Source organism: Pezoporus flaviventris, unplaced genomic scaffold, assembly GCF_033815535.1.
Source record: "Pezoporus flaviventris isolate CSIRO_AGI_PZ_B2104156 unplaced genomic scaffold, CSIRO_AGI_Pfla_v1 ptg000037l, whole genome shotgun sequence".
Classification (NCBI taxonomy): domain Eukaryota; kingdom Metazoa; phylum Chordata; class Aves; order Psittaciformes; family Psittacidae; genus Pezoporus; species Pezoporus flaviventris.
This window is the reverse complement of record NW_026892585.1, coordinates 24,239,517-24,261,401: the sequence shown is the minus strand read 5'-3', so window position 1 is coordinate 24,261,401 and position 21,885 is coordinate 24,239,517. Positions and strand designations below refer to the sequence as shown.

At 44.3% G+C, this 21,885-nt stretch overlaps 1 protein-coding gene across 2 annotated transcripts in view; it reads left to right on the top strand.

The window, feature by feature from the left end:
* Positions 1 to 2,230: 2,230 nt before the first annotated feature.
* TRIM71 (tripartite motif containing 71) overlaps positions 2,231 to 21,885 on the top strand; it is a 54,891-nt gene continuing 35,236 nt past the window's right edge. The window contains exons 1-2 of one of the 2 annotated variants that reach the window (XM_061465018.1): positions 2,231 to 2,341; positions 3,210 to 4,799. In XM_061465018.1, coding sequence (XP_061321002.1) covers positions 3,936 to 4,799 — 864 coding nt within the window. In that variant the 5' untranslated portion in view covers positions 2,231 to 2,341; positions 3,210 to 3,935. Of the gene's footprint in view, positions 2,342 to 2,946; positions 4,800 to 21,885 lie in introns of those variants that run through there. The other variant, XM_061465017.1, reaches the window with a different exon arrangement.

Sequence of the window (21,885 nt, the reverse complement as noted above, 5' to 3'; positions counted from 1 at the left end):
TATTGGCATATTACCTTTAGTTTTATTTCAGCATTTTTTACAATGACGACAAAAAGCCATCCATAAACAGAGAAAGCCTCAAAATATTTTGTTCCTTCGACAGTGGTGGAGGGACAAGAAAAGGACTTTGATTTAGAGAGATGGAGTGCTCAAGTACGAGGATGACAGCTGAAGAATAAGGACCTACTGTTCAGGGACAGTGAATTGCTTATGCCCTTTTACAAGCTCAGGGAGGGTCGAAGCTGCAAACAAGCTTCAGGAGCTTTGGCACAAATACAGTGGATCCTGTCAGCAAAATGGACCTTCCGCAGCATCTAGGTAGTCTTGTGAACCCTTTAGAGCCATTTGAAGCATAGATGGGCAAAATTGCCCTCTTCAGCCAGGAAGCGGGAAAGCAAACAGCTGTCACTGAGGAAGGCAAGGGGTGTCAGATGCCTGGAGACATGCATCTGGGAATTTCTGCCCAACTAAAATATTTCTGAACACACAAGATGATGGTTCCTACTGTAGGGAGCTAGTGGAAAGGGCTATCTGGGAAACCCACATGGATCCACTGCATGTTTGTTGTTCAGGAAGTTGCCATTCTTCTCAAATAACAGGCTTCATTTGGAAAAGGACAAGCTCTGCAGCATCATAATCATCTGCAGCAACCACAGGACAAACACAGGCAAGGCTCAGTGATTTTTCAACCTCTGCTAGCCAAAGCTGCGGTGGGTTTCACCTTCATGCTCAAATGTGAACATATAAAGAACACAGACCCCAATCCTTTAGTGATACAAAAGGCAAGTTCTCAGCTGAATATACTAGAGTGGCATAATAAATAGAAATGCTTAATAAATAAATAAATATAAATAATGTAAATGCATAATAAATATTCATGCTTGTTTACAACTTAACACAAATTGCCCATAGACTCCATCAGCGGTTCCCATCACTTGGCCTCCCATAAGGGCATTAGCATTCCTGAGATTCTCAGTTCTCTGAAGGGCTTTGGGTGAGCAATCCTCACAGGCATGGCTCATAGCTGCCTTTAGTACCTGTCAGCAAAGGAAAAAAAGGTATTTTTAAGTAGATGATTTAAATTAGTGTTATTTGTGTGTGTAAGGCCTAAACAGTGTTAGTTATTTATATAGCTAAGGCCTAAACAGAGGAGGAACATAATTCAATGTATTTTAATAGCCCGGTTTTGTTTTCTGTGGGTTTCCTTTAAATTTATTATCATTACTTAATATTATTTTGTTTCGAGTTTATTTTGCTTATTTACAGATTGTTTCATTCACAAATCTGTTTTTATCTTTTCTTATTTTTATTCCTTTTCCTATTTGGTTTTCTTTTTTTCTTTTCTTTTTTTTTTGCTTTCCAATCCCGAAGCCAGTTCCACTTTTTAAAATGTTTCAGCATCCCCAGTTCTCTCGTTGAGGGCAAGATACCATGTGTCTTCCCTTGCTAGCACAAGCCCCACCAAAACGAGGGTGGCCACTCACTTGGGCACCAGCTGCAACTTTACTTCCAGCAGCCGCTGGTTGCGAGGGGTTCATTAAAAACCGTAATTGTCGCGGGTTTATTTAGGTTTGGTCTCGCAGCGAGCGGTGCAAAAGGCATCACCTGTAATTTTTGCTAACTTCATCGCGGCAGTTTGAAGGCGAGGAAACCTCTGCCTGCCCCCGGCGAGCAACAAACCTGGGGTTCTCCCTCCCGGGCACGGCTGCCCCGGCAGCGACCGCGACGGCGCGGGAAGAAGCCGGTCGCCAGTAGACTGGTCGTAAGAAAACAATTAATCGAGCGACTTAATGTCTAAAGCTGCATTAATGCCCTGATGCTTTCAAAGAACGGCCCCCGGGGCCCCGCTCCTTCCCCGCTCGCATCTCAAACCGAAAAAGAAGGACGAGCAGGGAGGTAGTGCGTCAAACCCAAAGGAGAGAATGGTGGTGGGTCCCGCTAACGAAAACCGGTATTAAAATATCGCGGGGGGTAGTAGGGGACGGGGGTCGGCCGGGCTGGACGCGGGCGGATGGGGGCAGGTCGGGCGGGAGGAGGGCGAATGTTTCCTGCCTGCCGCCACCGCCCCCTGGTCGCCCCCCGCAGCCGGGCGGAAGTCAGCCCGCGCCGTCGGAGCTTAAAAGGCTCTCGCACGCCGCGCCGCGCCAGTGCCACCGCCCGCTGCGGGGCCGGAGTCAGCGCCGCCGACAACACCGCGCCCCCAATTCCCCCTCCCCCGAGGGCCTCGCCCCCCCTCCCTCTCCCGGCTTTGCACCTCCGCACCCCGCCAGGCAGGGGGAAGGTTCCCAGCGCGATGGCTCTCCCCGGATCCCACGCCGCCCGGGACGGTGCTGCCGCATCAGTGAGTAATTCCTGCTAATTCACCCCCCAGGGCTGGTGGGCTCCGGCTCTGCAGATCGCAGGGGAGGCGGGAGTTTGAGGCTTTTTTTTGGCTGTTTTTATTTTTTCCTTCCCTTCCGCCCTCCCTCTCTTCGGCTTTTATATTATTTTTGTTTTCTCAATAAAACACCACGCGAAGAGGCGAGATGACAAAGGAAATGTGATCCTAGGCGCTGCAGGGGCTCAGAGCGAGCGAGAACTGGAGAGGAGGAGGGGACGAGCGTAGCGCTCTCGGATAGCATTGCACAGCGGCTCCAATTTGTGCGAGCGAATATAATACCTCCTTCCATGAATAATTCAGGGAGGCCGCGGGGACCTGCCGCTGCTCCTCTGTCCGGCCGCTGCGGCGTGTGCGATCCGCGTCGAGGTCTCGGTGCTGACCAGCCGGCCGGGAGAGCCCACCGGGCACTGCTTGTGGCGGGGCTCTGTGTGCTCACCGTTCCCTCCGCCACTGCGGGGAGCCCCTCATAAAGGAAGGCGTGCGGTGGGAGCTCCGAGAAGCGAGGGGGGGATGGGATGGGGTGGGGTGGTGGGGACTTGGTCTCCTTAGCCTGCCCCTCCGAGCCCTTTTCTTCTTCCCATTTCCTCCTTCTCCTCCGTGTCCCGCCAGCGTGAGTCTCCGCCGGTGGGGTGGGCACCAGTGCCGGCCCCCATCCCCACCCCCCAGTCATGCGGTGGTGGAGCAGGCGTCGGCGGGGGAGGACGGGAGCTGGAGAAGTCTGCCTGGCCACTGTGTTTCAGTGCCTCTCTCTCTCCTAGAGCTGCTCTGGATTGCAAAAGTGGAGGGGGGAACTGAAACGAAATTTCCCCTTCCCCCCCGACAAGCGCAGGTTTAAAGGAAAAGAGGAAAAACACCAACGCCCCAAGAAGAAAGAGCGAAACTTGAGTTAAGCCCCTGCTGCCCCCCACCCGCGTCCACCCGGCCAAGAGGAACTTGCACTGCCGCCCCGACTCCGTCCTTCGGCCGTGGGAACCGGAGCCGAGCCCGGGCAGACGAAGGCCCGATCCCTGCTGGATGCGGTGGGGATCGGGCAGTTGGCGCCCATGCATTTTCTGTTCAGGAAGACAAGTAACCGAACAGCGTTGTCAAACTGCTGACCCGAGGTGGAGATGGGAAGACTGAGTGAGGTATTGACAGATCTGGAATCGATACAATTTGTCTAATGCAGCGGGGGATCGGGGGTTAAGTACATGTGAGGGAAGAGAGGATCCATTTGCTGAGAGAGAACGGGACAGCTATACGTTGATACCAAAAATATCCCCCTGCAGCAGCGGGAGCAGCATCAAGCCCAGTAGCGGTACGAGGCGAGGACCCACTTCCCTGCAGACTGCCGGATCGATGACACCGTATTTGCAAAACCGGCCAATCGATCCCACTTGGCAAAACGACTGATCGTTGCTAGCTTGCTCGTAAGCCGCTCGCAGAACTACCTTCTCCAAACGCCCCCTGTCTCCTCTTGTGTTTTCTGAGCACGTTATTGTCTTTTCTGACTTATTTTGGTGAGGGAGGGGAGATAACATTTTCACCCCCCATCGAGGAGTCAGGCCCATCGCAAATGGCCTCATTTCCCGAGTCCGACTTCCAGATCTGCCCCCTGTGCAAGGAGATGTGCGGCTCGCCGGCTCCCCTCTCCTCCAACTCCTCTACCTCCTCGTCCTCCTCGCAGACCTCCGGCTCCTCCGGGGGGGGCGGCAGCGGCTCCTCCTGCGGGGGCCCGCCGCGGAGGCTCCACGTCCTGCCCTGTCTGCACGCCTTCTGCCGCCAATGCTTGGAGGCGCAGCGGCACCCCGGTGCGGGCGACGCGCTCAAGCTGCGCTGCCCCATCTGCGACCAGAAGGTGGTGATCTCGGAGCCCTCGGGTATGGACGCGCTGCCCTCCTCCAACTTCCTCCTGAGCAACCTGCTGGACGTCGTCGTCGTGGCCGCCGCTGTCGACGAGCAGAAGAACGGCCGCGCCGCCGGGGCCGGACCCACCGCAGGCTCCGGCGCGGGAGGGGGAAGCGGCGGCAACAACCGCCACCACGGCCGCCCTCCGCCGCCTCCCCGCGCCGCCGGCTCCTCGCCCGCCGCTGCCTCGGCCGCGCCTTCCTCGACATCGTCGTCGTCCTCGGGCGGCGGCGGCGGCCCGGCGGCGCTCCTGCTGCGGCGGCCCCACAGCCGGCAAGGCGAGCCCCGCTGCAGCTCCTGTGACGAGGGCAACGCGGCCAGCTCCCGCTGCCTCGACTGCCAGGAGCACCTGTGCGATAACTGCGTGCGAGCGCACCAGCGCGTCCGCCTCACCAAAGACCACTTCATCGAACGGTTCGCCGCCGGCCCCGCCGCGCCGATCGCCCTGAGCCCACCCTACCCTGCCTCGCCCTACAACATCCTCTCGGTGTTCCCCGACCGGGCCAGCTACTGCCAGCACCACGACGACGAGGTGAGCGAGTACGCGGGAGGTGCGTGGCCGCGCTCCCGCCCCTGGCCGGCGCCAGAGGGCCCCCGCCTGCACTGCACCCGGCCCCGAGGGGCAGGCAGGTGGCGGGGACCAGTCGCGGCGCTTCGTCCTCCCTCCCCGCGTTGCACGGGGAACGCGGGTGGTTTCGGGATGGGTACGGTAAGGCGACGGCGTCCCGGGAGGAAGAGGTGAGCAGGGAGGTTGCGGGAGGCGGTGACACGAGAGGTGGTCGTGGAAGCCTCGGGCCGCTGGTGGGCGGTGGGGAGCCGCTAACGCGATGTGCGGTGGGGCATCGGACTGCGGGCGCCGCTGTTTTGTGGGAGCTTGTGGGGGGCTTAGCGGGGGTGGCGGGTCCGTGGAGGTGAGATGAGGGGAAGTCTGGAGTCCCCCCAAGCCCCTTGATGTGTCTAATGCAAAGTTAAATCACTTCGTGGAATATTTGTGGCGTGTAACCCATTGAAGACAGAAACCCCTACTAGATACAAAGGAAAATGATTGTATCAAGGACAGGATCCTTTTTTAATTAGTTGGAGGTAGTCGGAAAGTTAACAGATACACTTGTGTATGCCAGCTTCATCTCTTGCCCTTGAGTAACAACACTTTAGCTGCCTCTGTGGTGCAAACGGGAACTTCACTGATGTTAAAAATGGGAACTTGGCTTTACGTGCTCTATATTTAAAGCGCTTTGCTTGCGAGTTGTGTTTCTGATGAGCCTTAATATTTTTTCACGGATCTAAAAGAGGCTGTGGCTTCTTCAAAGTGAACTGGGCTGTATTAAGCTTCATCAGAAGAGAGTTTCTTGCTGTGATGGTCTGAGACTTGGTTTTTATCACCGACTGGAAAATGGCGGTCTGCTGTCCCCCCCTTCTGCTCCCGGTGTCAATGCAGGGGATTTTCCTGGAATTTGCCAGTATCTTCAGTGTTTGAGGTAGTTTCCTCCCAGTATGAAAGTGGGCAGCTTCAGGGGGAAAAAAAACTGCCTGAGGACAGGGTAGTATGTGGGATGCTTCCTTGACTGATAGAGGAAGGCGTTTAGCCTAGTGAAATGTGGTGATGCCTTTGTCTTGGGTTTGCAAGGATGCTTTTATTATCTCCTCTAATGCTGCTGTACTTCTGAAATAATGTTCTAGGAGGCTCTGGAAGAACTTTTATTTTTTCTTAAATTTGCTGGTATTGGAGGACAAAGTATGAATTTTGGGAAAACAAAACCTTCAAAGTGTGTAAAATTAAGCAATAGAGGGCTTTTGGCCATAGCAGATAGTATCTTCCAAAGCAGATGTATTCACCACCACTTAGTGAAGATGTAGCTGGGACAGAAGCTCCAAGGTATTTTGTAGACTTAAAATCTTAAATTGTAAAACAAAAAAAGGTCTTCTAGCCTTGCTTAAACTGTACAACTTTTCTAGAAGTAACTGCTAAAAAAGCTTGTTAGCTTATTTTTCATAACTAATTTTATTTTCATTAGTGTGTTTTGAAAAGTGTAAAAGAGTACATGTCTCTTATGATTGATTTTGGGTGCCCTTATGTCCTGTAGACCTAGAAATCGTTTTAAAAGTAGTGAGCATTTTCAAGCCTTTGGCTCCTGTTGAGAAAGGTTTTTATTCTGCAAATTAATGATCTACTAGTGTTCTTAATTAGTGTGAGTTTTGGTGGTTCCTTAAATGTGGGTGTGCCTGATCTGTACTTAGTATCCACTCAAGTGAAGACTTTTGGGAGAGACTGACTGTTTGGAACAGTTTATACTGTTAATCTTTCTCACTTTTGCTGGGAAAAACATAAAGTGGGTGAGGTGTACTTTTTTTTTTGTTTGCTTGTTTTTGAGAAAGGATGGTTGCAAAACTGTGAGGGTTATTGCTTGTTTAATTCTAAGAATGCTATTTACAGCCTCATAAAAGGAATGATAATAGAAAGGCAGCCTTCCAAGAGGGTACTTAAGTGATGCATTAAGTACTTTGTTTGGCTGTCTAATAGTGTGAAAACAAACCTAAAATGCAAGGTGGGAATGCTAGATCGGAACCTTAATTTAGTAGTATTAAACAGTGATTTAACACTAGTTAAATTTAACAGTGGTTAAAAGCAGTGGTTCTGCTCAGTAAGTGAGAAGAGCTGCTGCCAGGCTATGGTCATGCAGGTAGGTTTGAGTGCAGGTGGATCTCATCTGTAAGCTGCTAGAATAGTCCTCTTGGGTGTGGAGTTCTCCTTCCCCAGGATGTAGCACCACAGTTCCTCACCACTGCAAGAAAGGATTTTAAAGTTCTTTCTCCCCTTACCCACATTGTTCCTTTCTTTTGCTCACATCAGTTTTGGCTTTGGTCACCTTCTCTATTGAGCAGATGAATTAACAAGCCCAGAAGTTTCTTGCCAGATAAGCAAGTTGAAATGGCTCATGGTGGGATATCAGTGTATGTGAACATGACTGACTAAAATTAGACTGTTGCCCTGAATTCCGTAGTCGTATATGTTCCTGAAAACTTAGTGTCTTTTTAGACTACCAAAAAAATTACACTTCTCCTTATTGTCTTCCAGATTGCAAAAGATGCAACTTTTGAAGGCTTGTGTATATATAGGGGAAAGCATCCAAACATTTAACTGTCTCCTGAACTGAAAGCTACTTATCTGGTATCTTGGCTGAATTTGCTGATTGAATTTATACCTTTTTCTAGCATTGGATTAAATTTATTTGAATTCCAGAGGAATCTGCCCCAAACTGAACTGCTGGGAGGTAAAAGGAGGGATAATGTGGCTAGGAAGGAAGTGTAGGTTAGAAATGGTTCCTTTTATGTAATGGCTTGCCATCATTGCCAGACACTAAGCTTTACTTCATGGTGCTCTTAAAGCGCACATCTCACCAGAACAGTTGGGTATGCTTGTGTATCCCCAGTTCTGTGTCTTTTGCTCAAGGACTACTTATGTAAAACTTTGGTATGTGACAAATATACTGCAGGCTCTTGCTGTTCCTTTTTCTAATGGTCGGGGGTTTTCTACCTCCTATCAAATGATTGAAACTTTGAGGAGGGCATCTTGGAGGCACTGGTCTTACCATGTAGTACTTTGTGTTGCTGCTGTTGTGGTTGCTATAGCTTCAACTTTAGAGGAAAATGTGCATATGAGCTAGAGAAATTCATACTTCCAGTATATGTAAGCAACTGTATTTATTTCCTTATGCTGATGTGCCCTTCACTTATTGTACTTCTTTTGTCTTTTTTTCTTCTGGTATCAAACGCACATGCAGGTGCCCAATCTGAATGCAATACTTCAAATTCAGTTACTGACACTTGGGTCTTCAATTTTTTCTGGGTGAAGGCAGCAAGTTATTTTGTTCATATGTGGTTTATGTAATGTGGATGTAACATACTCAGAATGAAGGGGTTTAGTAATTTCACACGTTTTTACTTATAATGTTCATATACCTGGTGCTAAACAGGTTGCCTATTAGGTTACTCCGCCTTGTCTTTTAGCTGCTCCTTCCGAGCACACCTGTAGCTCCTGTATCTTCTCTGTATGTAGAACAATTTTATTTAACTGCTGCTTTATTTATTTAACTGATATTCTTATGTTACTGGCCTATTAAACGTAGCTTGAGATAGTTTTCAGTGAGTAAAAATTGGAAGAAACAAAAATGCTTTTGTCTGTTCAGGCAAGTTTCATGGAGTGCTCTTACTTTGAGAACATCTTTGAAAAAACAGTTACCAATACAGTAGAAACTTGCAGGCCACAACATAGACCTAAGGTTATAATAACCCTTGAAAAAATAGGAGTGGGGATAAGTATACAATAAACAGGTTCTCAGTGTACAGTAACTAGTTTCATGCCTAATTTTCTTTAACTTCAGTTTTGCTAAAACTGATGTCTCTTAAGTGTATTTCCTAACTTGTAGACAGGGCCTGATTGAATTTGCACTTCAAGGGATGAAATCTTGCATCATGCGTAGTGAGTTTCTCTTTTCAGCTGAATCTTCAGAGCATGTAGACATGCTTGCTAGACCATGCTTCCTTAGAGGAAAACTATTTAGTTCCTCTGGTTTAAAGTTAAGAAGGTATTACTCCTCTTTCAATACTGTCTTGCCCCTTTTTCTTCTTAGTTCTCTTCCTATACTCCCTTCCTTCCTGCAGAGTTCTTGGTGTCTTTCCATCAGACAAAGAATCACGATGTGTTGAAAGCACAGATCTTAAGATGTATGAACAATGTACCAAATGCAAGACTAATGTTACCACAGGTTTCACGGAAGGGGTTTATTTTCTTTAGGGTTAATCCACTTTCAACAGAGCAGCTACAAATACAACCTTGAATCATAATTATGTAGTACATAATTTTAGTAATGATTTTGACCTGTCATTAAGACTTAATTAAAGTGTAGAAATACTGGATGGGAACAGGACTACTGTTTGGCAGTGCAAGTATTGGTTAATGTAATGATTGGAAGTCCCTGATCCCAAGATAGATAAGGCATATGTCCTTGTTTTAGGTGTTCTCATCATGGCCTCAGCTGCAGTTCCTTCCATGGGTTGTTTTCGGCTTTTTTGAAAGTCACAGGAATAGAATAAAAACATGTTAGAGAATTGGAGCAATAATACCTGCTGTTTTCTAACTCAAAAAGTTCAAAAGTTTCTTCACTACGTAATATCACTTTGAACAACTTTCTCTTCTTTCCCCCTTACCTTTCCCACCTTAAAGAGAAAGTGTAGGTAGCTAGTAAAAGAGTAATATTAACTTCCTAAAGTTCTTCTGACTCTAAGCTACCTGGTTCTTCACCAACCCTCAACAAAATAATGAGATTCTCAACTATGGAGTCCATAGCTAATCTTACTTAGGAACTGAAACTGATGACGAGCTCTGAATACTAAACAGCTCTAGCTGTTTAGTGTGACAGGGAAGAAAACTCAGTACCCACAGATGAGGCTCACTGTGTGTTCTCCGTTGTCCTACTGTGCTGCCTCTTGGATATGTATGCTATACTGGCACTTAAGTGTCAATTTATAGTTACATGTCCAGCTGGAAGAAATAAGAGCTCCATTCCATTTCACTTGAGTGTGTGATATGCATTTTTAAAACCTCAGATGGTGGGCTTGTTGGATAAGATGATGACTGGTAAGCAGTTTTCCCACATATGTAGGCAAAATATTCAAGTGACTGAGACTTAAACCAGAAACTATACAAGAAGCTTATTGTTTTATGATTTGGCATACTTTATGCTATATGCCTCTGCACTGTTGCTGACTTGGAGAAAATGGCTTATCTTCCAGCAGTAGATAGGCAGTTTGAAGAAATCTAACTAGCAATAGTTGTAAGTAATTTTTCGGAGTGAACATTTAAAAATGCTGGAGATTGAGGTCCCCAGTGCTATATCATTCAGTGCTATAGTGGAAATGGTCCTCACTGAATGAAGAGGTAATCACCAAGGCTGCTCCCAGTACTGGTACTCTCCAGGACTGTTAAAACAGTGACAGCCTGCCCTTGGATCTGGGTGCTTTCTGGGGAGAAGGGTCCTTTAGTGAGCTAAAGGTAATAGTTAAACTTGTGTTGCATCATTTTCCCTTTAATGTTGGTCTCCATGCATAACCAAAATATTTAGTAAGCTTGACAAAATACCTTTAACTACTCTTATCTTTTTTTAGTTGCTTGCTTGTATTATACGACCATCCCATGTATTGTGTGGATAGCTGATAAATTACCACCCACTGTAAATATTTCTTTCCCTGCTTAAGGTATCATAAATTTAGAGAGCTATCAAACACTGTGTTTGGCTGGATTAAAAGGTTGGTAGGGACCTGAGATTTGGCAATCAAATGTCGACAGGATTCTCGGATGTTAATGTCAAAGCTTGTTGCTGTATTTTACCCTTGTCGTGTGTTGTCTTGGGTTTTGTAGGTTCCCTTTCCATGTTTAGGTACTTGCTGTCCAGAGTGGCAGGCATATGGTGGAAGACTAATTTTATACAGCCTTTTGTTCAGCTGCTCTTTGTCAACAAAAGGCAAACTGTTATTTAGGGGAAAATGTCAATTATCAAACTTCAAATCCTCCCCTTTCCCTCCCCCTGCACTTCAGTGGTTCTTATTACTCAGCCATTCACGCTGTCAAGACAGTGAAGTGTATACCATTGCCTTAAATCTTTGGTGCAAGCAAAGCATGAAAGCTGTCTGCATTATGGATGTCTTTAAGCTTTGTAATCCAACCTAGTGCTGCATCAAGGAACTAGATAATAGAATGCCCTCTTATGTGAGGGTTGGCAGTATGGTCTGTGAATTGCCAGCAAACTAGTTGATACTGGTCCCTGATCCTCTGTAACCTTGAGTAATGCCATGTCAGGTGATTGTTATCTCTTACATCCTCAATCATTTAGCTTCTAGGGGCTCCCTGTCACTGTGTCTTTCTGTGGCTTGGGAGCCAACTATATAGTCCTAAAACGTTTTAGCAAGTGCATGTATATGGGAGGCAGTCTGTTACTTTGAGGAAGAACATGTTACAGAATGGAAAGGATCATTGTGCCTCCAAGCCTCCTTTTTCCTTTAAAAGCAATGCTGTTAAGGAGTTAAATTCCTGCCCCAGCCTCCTCTCCCCCCCCCCCTCCCCCCCCCCCCCCCCCCCCCCCGCACCGCACACCACACCCTGCCCCCACTGCTATATGCTCTGTGCCCACAGGCAGTGGAGATTTAATACATTGAAGTTGGAGCGTGAAGGGGGTCTGCAGCCTGCTAGACAAAGTCACTCAGATTTCAAGAATACTTGATCCATACAAGGGTGTTACTTGAGAAAGGCATGTCTTCTCCATAAGAAACTGGTTGCCAAATGAGCCAAGTGTATCCTAAACAGTTTTTGTGTATAGATGAGCAAACTGGAAAGCAGATTTTCTTTAATTGAAGACTGATAAGCAATCCAGCTAAAGTGGTTGTAGGATCAATGGTTATTTGTAGGGGAAAATGAAAATTGTGGTTCTCCCATTAAAGTGCTTGCAAGTTACAGAAACTGTTGTGCAGATAACTAGATTATCTATTGTATCATATTGAATTGACTGAACAAATGGCAAATAGAACCTTCCCCCCTCTAGTTACTGTAGAAGCAGCTGTAGTGTTGCAGTGGTGTCCTAACACAGCACATTTGCTATCAACTTCTTTTAAAGGCTTTTAAATGAATGGGCAAATACTTTAGGAAGAGAGGAGGGACGGTTACAGGGGATGAATAAAACAAAAATCAGAACTGGAAATGTCAGGCAGTGGTCTGGATTAGATTCTACCCTGAAATAAATAACCAAGCTAACAACAACAATTAGGGAATTGGAATGGATGAAGTAGAAAAGAATTTCTGGAACACTGATGTTCTAGTTATCCCAGTGCTGCTCTCATACTCAATAATGGTAATAGAAGGAAGATGTAATATTCTTCTTGCTTCTTCCCCTCTTGTACTATATATATATATACCAATAATAATACACTAATAATATAATTGTGAATGAGTGGATGTAATACTACCTCCCCCAATATCATGAAAGTATTGGTAAGATTAGAACTGGGAATTAGATGAAGGTTATAAATGGTGGCTGTTGACAGTGTCCCAAAAGGTGACAGCATGCCCTTTCTTAGAGTGAGGGTGTCATCTGTCTTTCTGCATTCTGGACAGCATGTATTTTAATTGACAGTACTGTTTCATGGTAGCTCTTGCTCTATTCTTTTTTTTTTTTTTTTAAGGACTCTTGAGCCTCTTAATAGAGCAGAGAGAACTTCTGTTGCTGAAGCATGCTTCCCTTACTTGAATTACCCTGTATATACCCTGTCGGTGGGGTTGTTACTATGGAGGTTAGTGGGCAGTCTTAAGCAGGCTGGTGTTGAGTGGAAACAAGTCTATGAGGGTTTTGAGGTGACTTCCTCTGCCGAGCTGGCATGCTGCTGGAGGGCTGTCTACTCCAAACCTTGGGCCCCTCTCGTGCGGTGCTCTTCCCAATGACAGGCTGCATGTGAATGCATACAAATTTGATATACTTGATGGGGCAAGTTTCAGACAATTGTGACTTGTCAAAACAAACCTGATTATGTCTTCACATTACTGCCTTTCTGGCAAAGGTGATGTTATTCCATCTTTGCACCTTGCCAAAAAGAAGTACCCATAAATCTGAACTGTTACTCTAAACAGTAGCAGCTGTGTCAAGACAAACTAACTTCTGTGTCTCTGTACCAAATGCAAGTGGGAAACCTCTAAGGCAGTGTTCATGTGAGACTGAAAGGGAGGGGAGTTCCATTCCATGTGGCTTACTCTTGAAATAATATTTTAGGGAGTAATTGTATGCTTTGATTGCATGTGATGCAGCTACATACAATTAAAACTTCTGTATGATCCAGGAAAACAGACATTCCAGAGAACTAGTAGTCAGATTCTGCTGGAAGTTCTGAAGTACTGCAGCTAAAATTGACGTAATGCCTGCATTTCATTTCCCCTTGAATGAGCACTTGGCACTGACTGGCTATAGGTAAGGTCAGGATGTCTTTGCAAAGACTGCAGTAGTTGGGTTCTTTGGCCACTTAAGCTTGTAGTGGTATACTGTATGTTTGGCCTTGGATTAGGTCCAGAGGCTCTTTCACCTGAATACTTTCTTGTCATCTTTCATTTCCTATGCTTCTGAGTCAGTGAAGTGACTTCACGCAGTACATGATTACTGCCAGTATTTACTAGTGTTTCTATCTTGGTCTCTTTGCAACAATGCCGAAAAAACCTTCTACATTAAGGTTCTCCCATTTCTACTCTCAATGTAAAAGTGTGGGTGTTAACATGAAGTACAGACTAGAACAAAACAAACACTTGAACCATTGTCACAGTTGATGGTTTAATTTTCATATCTCAGTTCTTAGATGAGATGCTACAAGCAAACACACCTTATTTATCTACAGAAAATGCCATCATTTTTATTGTTACAGAAGTCACTGTAACTGTGTTAAACTGTGTGTTAAACTATATGCTAACTTTATGTTAATTGGTTTCTGATTTGCTCATCTAGCCACAAAAACTTTGTGTGGAGGATTTATTCAGCCAATTCATTTGGCAACCAGTTTCTTACAGAGGAGTCGCAGCCTTCCAAGTAACATCCTTGTAAATACAATTCAAGGTTAGCATTTTCATTCTGTATGTTTTCAGTTCCTGAAACCTTAATGCCATGCTATGCCATTCAGAAAAAAACAGAGCTGCTAAGGAGCTCAGGCTGATGAGACCCCTTAATGGTGTGGGGTACAGGCACAGAAAGTTGTATTCATCATATACAACTATATAATGAGGAGGGAAATGATAAAATGTTTGATATGCAGGCAAAGCGGGGGGGTTCATGCGGAAATCGGCTAGTTACCTTGCTAGCCTTGGCACAGGTAACCCTTGTCCTCTTAATCTGCAATTCCTTTCTGCTTCAGCCTTCTTCAGATGGTACGTGTTCTGCATCTGATCCCTTCACACACTGATTAGCAAAAATAGCTCGCATCTAAGAGGAGGAAAGCCAGTGCCTGGTTGGCTAAAATCACTGGACAATGGAGGTAGCAAAACCCTTCAGCTGAAGATGCTGTAGGGAACAAGGAGAAAAAGTACTGAAGTTCCTCTTCTCATGTCCAAACCTGTTCATCTGTTCTCCTCCCCGAGTTCTGCCTTAACTCTAAACCCCAAAATTTTGAAAAGAAATTGAATTACTTGGATGCTTTGAATGAATTTTTGTTAAACCCATAGCTCTGCTTTTCATCATAAAGGATTCTTGTGACTAAACATCTTGCTTTTAAATTGTCATCTTCTCAGCTGTTTAGTAATCTGCTTTTTCTGTTGCCATTCATTTGTCTTCATTCTATATTGTCAGTGTACTTATATAAACATAATTTTTATATAGTATTCATGAGGGTTTGGCTAGCATAATAAGACTTAATTTTTTTCCTAAATGAAAGATAAAGCTTGACAGTTAATCTAGGAATAATGGAACCAGTATCTTGTCAGAATGGATGTTTTCTTGTCAGATGGATTGTCTTCACCAATCTTGAATGCATCTGTTCCAGAAAAAAGTATGGAAAGCTGTATAGTATGTAGTTCTAGAGTAATTGCTCCACAAGGTGTCCTATTTTAAGTTATATCTAAAATCATCATGGGGAAGCCTTGAAGATATCCTGTCTTACATACTCTTTTAACATTAGTTTTCTAATATGAGCAACAAGACCCCTCCATGGTCTCACCTGAAAATACCATAACATATATGAAACTTAATACCATCTTGGTTGGAGAAGACTGTTTTCATAAGTGCTTTTATTGATTAAAACTTAAATTAATGCCACCCAAGGAGGTAACATAGAAGGAAACACTTCTCATAATCTGGGGATAGGTTGCAAAGAGGAAGTGTTGAATGCTGAAACAAGTACCAAAATAAAATAGAATAGCGACACTTCCCAGCTAAGATTACTGTGTGCTATCCAAATATGCTATCAGGAGGTGAGAGACTCACTGAAGTGGTAGGCTCCTTGGAAATCTTGTTTACTCTTCCACGTATTCTTTACTATATGGGGGAACAGTGTTACGTTTTTTTGCAGAATTCAAGTGCATTTGTATATGGCTTACCTTGGAATGGAAATCTGATGAACTACTCATGATAATGAGTATATTGTTAATCTAACTCTATCCTAGTTGTCTGTCCTTGTGGAGCTGACAGAATTTGGTTTATTCCTTTTTGTCGTTCTATGTTGTGGTTTATGATTTTAACAGAAAGGTTCCTGGTAAGAATTTTCCTGAGGTGTGTGCAAAGAAATAGTTGCCACCTGCATTTGCTGGATTCTTAGTTTGGAAATAGGTTGGCAGTTTTCCATTTGGCTCCTGTGGCAGTGATATGTTATCAGACAGTTACGTAGTCCCTTGCCCTAAGGAGGGAAGTAAGGGGAAATAATCCAAGGTGACTTCCAGAGCTGTAAATCTAGTAACTTGTTCTGGATGCGTGTATTCTAAGGAAGTAGCATGTGTTTTTGAGTGGTATGATGTGAAAAGATACAAAATACTATGCTGGTGATCTAGGAAAGGAAACTCCTCTTAAGAGGCCCCTGTCTGACCCCAGGCAAACTGCTGCCAGCAGTTCACTAGGAGCAAATGGCTGTTGATGAAAGATACTCCACTAAATCAGTGTGAGTCAGAACATCATGGTGTGTGCGTTGTTTTTCCCCATTTCATGTATCTCTTTTTCTCCAAGCAGGGGAGACATCCCTACCAAATACTCATGCCATGGCTCTTTTTCCACTAAAACCAGATAGAAATGTTTTCAGAATGAAAGATCTATTATAAATCAAAGCTTCAGCAAACAAAACAAACCCAGCCAAACCCAATTCTCAAAACACCCAACTCTGATGTGTTTGAAGAAGCCACTTCTTGGAGTAAGCTGACTTGTTTCATGTTTGATCACATACGGAGTTACAGAGGGAAACCATTCCTTGAGTGCTTCTGTTAAATAAAGCTGTTGCTGTGAATTAAGCAACACTGTCCTGGAATGTTTCTGATCATGGTCTTGCAGAGCTTGTGACCTTTGCACTGAACATGTGAACTGAAACTTCATCTTCCTGTGTTCAATAACCACATTAGAAATTCAGAGGTGAGGCAGTCTTGGGATTTCCTTAGACTAGCTTAAATGCCAAGTGATATTTAAGTACTGATTTATACAGTTACTTTTTTTTTTTGTAAATCTAATTCAGATTGAAAATGCTAAAATTTTAAAGCTGAGATTTTTTTTTTTCTTTGTCAAGTTAAAAACAACTGTGCAGATGATCTCTTAAAATGCTTCCATTTATTGGGGCCTACTAAAGCTCTAAAATACAGTCACCTTGGCTAGAAACATCCAGTTAGTATTAATCTGGATGTTTGTAGTAGTGTGCTGCTACTGCTTCTTAAAGCAATTGCTTTAACCAAGACCTGGATGTAGTGCCTGAAGAGACTATTCAGCTTAATTGGGCTGCAGCTGAAAGGGAAAAAGGAGCATTTTAATGTCTGTGCCTCTTGCAGTATAGCACTGTTTGATGCCACTGGACTTCCTACCCTACTAAAATGCTATAAACAATTAGTATTGTTCTTGTTTACCAGATAGAAACACTGCCACCTCTTGGCTATTCGTTGTCCTGACCCTTTTAACAATTTTCTAGTTTCTTACGATGTCCTGATGTGTGTTCCTGAATTATCAGGTGGTGGTGTGCTGAAATCCTTAATATCATGTACTGGAGACCTGAGGTTTTGATGGAAATCTTAATTTACTGATTTACTTAATTTACTGGGACAAAATGAAGAGGGGGTGCTACTTGGTTTAGCGACTATGAACTTGCTGACCCATCTCTGTGTATACATCCCTGGAAAATACGCTATGCTAATTTTGGCTCCTGTCTTTGGGTAGATTAGCTGACCAGACAATTAGGCAGCAGTGCTGGCATCTGAAAGTCATGTCTTGTGAATTCTGCCTTTATGCCTTAAAAAGGAGATTGGCAGAATATTTCCTACATATCTTTGTTTATTTGAATTTGATAAAAGACTATGTTGATCAACTACTGAATTCTGCATAGCTGGGGAAAGAGGGTCATGTTAGGTTTTGACCACGTTTCTGATAGCAGTGTCAGCAAAGCTAGCTTGAGGAGTTCTGTAAACTCCTGCAGTAAATACTGCATCTTCAAAACTATCTATATTGTGTGGGGTTATAATAATTTTAATTCCAGAAGACTTTCCATTTGAGCGGGAAGTTACACATGTAATTTTTTTTGCTGTAAGCAGCCTTCTCTTTTCCTATAAACATCCAATGCTGGCCAGGTCTTTGTCTGGTTGTGCAGTGAACCTTAATCCTGAGAATGCATAGAGAAACTGTGAACTGTGAAACCAGCCTTGAGGAACCTGATGCTGGCTCTTACTCTTAACAAGCCAATCCAACAGGGTGCTGCAAAGACCTCCTGCTTAAAACCTGCCCAAGTGAGGAAGAAGTCTGACTTGGATACTTCTCAGAGGACTTTTCCCAAAGAACAACTCTTGTGCAAAGCAGTAACATCCATATCTCAAAAGGCAGCAATAGTAGTTAGTGCAATCCCCACCCCAAGGAGAAAGTTTTAGTGAAGTGCAGAAACTTGAGATGGAGACAAGGTGCTTGTAGAACATGAGAGGACTTCAGTGTTTGAGTGGGATTGTCAGGATGCTGTTGGTGTAAATCCAATTTCCTGTGAATGAACTTTCAAATCTTAACTTGGAGTGTCTTGTGGGAGCTGTTCAACTTTATAGAGCAGAACCTGAGTGATTGGTCCAAGAGAAAGCAAGGATGAACCTGTCTTTCTCATCGGTAGGAGAGGAAGAGGAATCTGGGGTGCCAGTCTGTGCTCCAGTGGCTGTTATTTCATATTATGAGTTCTTTATCCTGAGTTAAAAAGATGAGGATTCAGACTTTGTATTAACTGCAGTGCAAACTAGAAAATAAGCTGGAGTTGCTTAACAACAACACTGTAGCCATAGCAAATAAGGCTTCACTGCGCAAACTATATGGTTCCTTTTGTCAAATTTTAGAGTGAGGAAGTAGAATAAGGCTGAAAGATACTGCACAAATTTTACTAAGGCTTCTCCTGCATCTTGACTTTTTGTAAGTTACAGTTGTTGTCCAGCTTTGTGCATCATAATGTTTAGGAGAGCTCTAAAATTTAATTCTCAAATTTAAATGGCAAGTAATGACAGTCCTAGAAGTTCTAAAACTACTCTTGTTTAGCAGCAAAAAACCTGGCATACAGATAAAAGGTGTATTGTGCTGATGCTGTGTCATTAATAAAACTGATGTCTAGAGTCTTGTATTCCAGCATCTTTTACTATTGCAGAATCACTCATACTGTATAACCGGTAGTAGCTGACCTTTTTAAAATGGAGCCTTGCTGGAGGGGGGAAGGATTGGCAAATGTTGCATCTAAAAATTACTGGAAAACAGCAATTTTCACAAGTATTCTTTTTGGTAATGGCAGATTTAGTCAGGATTAAATACTCACTGAATAGTTCTGGCTAATTTGTGGTAAAAGTGAACAGATAATGGGAATTTCAGAATTGCTTGCAGCTCAGTGGCTCAGTATTTTGAATGGAAGAACAAAAACCTACCTTAAGATTTTTTTTTGGTTTTCAGTCTTTTTGACAAAGCTTAAAAGTTTAACATCTCAAAACATGTTTGACCTTCCCACCCTTAAGCCATTTTGACACTCTTTACCATTGCATTTCAACAGGAAAGAAAGATCCTTTTTATAGCCAAATGGCTTCCTCACTCTCTTCTCCCTCTTTTCCCTTCCATCCCCCACCCCAGAGTGCCTTTCTAGTACTTAGCCTTCAGCTGCTGCCTGGATACTGGCTACATCTGTCTTGTTTAGATGGTCCTAAGGAAAAACAGCACAGAATGTGACCACAGGGCCGACAAGAAGATACCTTTCTTTTCAAATCTGAAAGGAAGCCCTGCACTTTCTTCTGCCTTTTTCCCTAAACTGTTTTAAATCAACCATGGCTAGGGCTGGAAAATGCCGTCTCTTCCCTCACTTCCTGAAATGGTTAAAATCAAAAAGATTTGAGGGGTCTAACTAGTTAAATATGGTGGTGTTCACAGGACTGTTTCCCCTTGTACAACTTGCAGTTGATGAAATAACTTTTTATGGGCTCTTGCTTTGAGATGGCCATTGGGAAAAGATTTGGAGAGGAATAGTGTTGCTGTGGGTGGGATTTAGAGGTTTGCAACTCCATAAAATGCTTGCACTGACAGCAGGCTGGGCTTTTGCATTAAAAGGGACAGCATTTAAGTCTGATTTTGGTTCTGATCGGGGTTAATGTTTTGTGGGGATTGTGGTCTAAAAGATGGTGTCTGTCAAGGGAAAGAGTAATTATTTGGGGCAGATCGAGGACAGTGCAGTTCCTGTTTTAGGGGAATTTTCTGGTATTTAAGTGAAGGATGGATGCTGGAACAATGACAGTTTATGCCAGCTGAGAATGGTGTTATAAGCTTGTGGGGCGGTGGTACATTTTTTAAAGTTACTCAGCTGGGGGGGGGGGGGGGCAATTCAACTTGATCTCGTTCATAAAATTCTGCTATAGCTGAAATTGGTTTGCCCTTGTGACAGTGTCTTGTTGCACACAAAACAGGAGGCTTCGTCTTAAAACATCAGCATGTTCTCATGCATTTACATCACAACCTGTGTGTGTTTGGCTGTTCTGAGGTGCTAGCTTGTGGTTAACAGTCTCCTTACCACCCCCACTCTGGATAAAGGTGCATTATAGTGAACTGCAGGGAACAGAGGAGAAACAAATAGTGAAAGAAATGGCTCTTGTAAGAGTTCATGTTGATATCCCTTGTTTTAATAATGGTAACCGGTACTTTTATCTGTTCAAGAACTTATTAACCATTTGACTTTATAATAGGCTTATACTGCAGTGAGTGGCTGTAGATGTATGAGCTGTGTTTTTATTGTACATTGTGATGTTTTAAAGAGTCATGGAATAAGTGTGTAGGCTCAGGAGATGCAGCCTAAATAGTTACTGGTGTGACAGAGGTGTCTAAGGTTGTGGTCCTTTAAATTTAGTGAAAACACTGCTGGAGTGAGACTCTGGGTTTCGTTTCTGTGCTTCCTCTGTGGTAACAGTGCTTGAACTTTGGAATCCACTTTCCTGGCTTTTGTGTGGGGAGGCAGAGCAAAATGGATGTTAGCGATGAACTCGGCACGTGCGCCAAGCTTCATGTAACAGTTACTTGGCTTTTTAACATCCTTATTTGGCATGTTGAACCAGCCACACAGGATTGCCCTTATGTATTTTTGCACAAGCTACAGAAAGTGACCTAGCCGGCTTGTGAAGCTGAAAACCAGCTTGTGACTGTGCAGAGGCGTATTAACCTAACCCAGCTCTGAGGCTGCTTCATCTTGTGCTGGAACAAGGATTCTGAAGCATGTTATTGAGGATGTGTTATAAAGGACAGTCTCTGCCTTAAGGCAGATCTCAGTACATGCTGCAGAATCTGTTGTACAATGGGTAGCTTAGGCCTGAAACTAAAGGAATTCTTTTAAAATGTGTTTCCCCTGGGGAATGTGGATTAAATAGGGAAATGGATTTGCAAAAAGTGAATTTAATACCTCTGATTCCATTTCCTCTGGACTTGAATAGGTACATCTTTCTCATTCATTGATTCTAATAAAAATTAGTGGCCTAACATCTGCTGATTCTCCGCAGCCCTGGAAGAGGTTGCAAACTGAAGCAGGCACAGCCTATTCAACTGTGCCTATACTGGTGAGATTTAAGCATTGGCATACCCTGACACGTACACTAGGTGGATTTTTGCCTTTACTAAAAGACACGTGGACCCTCCTGAGTCTGAACAGCTACAGTAAATAAATTGTATGCAGCTCTGTCTTCAGACTGCTCTTGAGAGGTGCAGATCGATGTATTAAAATGGTTAACCCTTGCTTTCACTGTCAATTTAGTAGAAGTTGAGATATTCTTGAGTTTCTGGCTTATCATGCTGTGAGAGTAGGTCCCCCTCCCAAAATCCTGCACTGTGCTCATGGCTCTGTGTGCAGCCCTCTTCCTCTGGGGTGGGATGGGAAGGGGGCTCAATGCCCAGGCTGCTGAGGAAGTGGACCTCAAGGATAAATACTATACACAGAAGTAGCATATGAGTAGGGGGAATGCTGCAGGCACTAAGGATAGCTTGTGCTGAGAAACGCTAATACAAACCTGCCATTTCTATTTCTAGTCATTGGAAGCTGATGTTTGGTCTCTCCAGAGCGCCCTGAATGCCTCCAGCTCCTCAAAATGGCGGCTGTTTGCTGATATAAAGGCAATCAGCAACACTGGCAGAAGACGTTCCCTCCCCACCACTTTTCTCCTCCAGGCTGTGGTTCTGCAGTGTTCCCAGGAGTGAAGAGCATGCTTCTGCAGGGAGGAGGAGCATGCCTGCCCCTCTTATGCTTGGACTGCCTCTTCCTACCAGTTGCTTTTACACCAGCGCTTACACCTGTAGTATTGCTGTTGCTTCCCCCGGCACTGGTATAGCAAGCCATATCAGGGAGCTGATCTGACTGGTGAGCAACTTTAGAGATTATGGACAAGT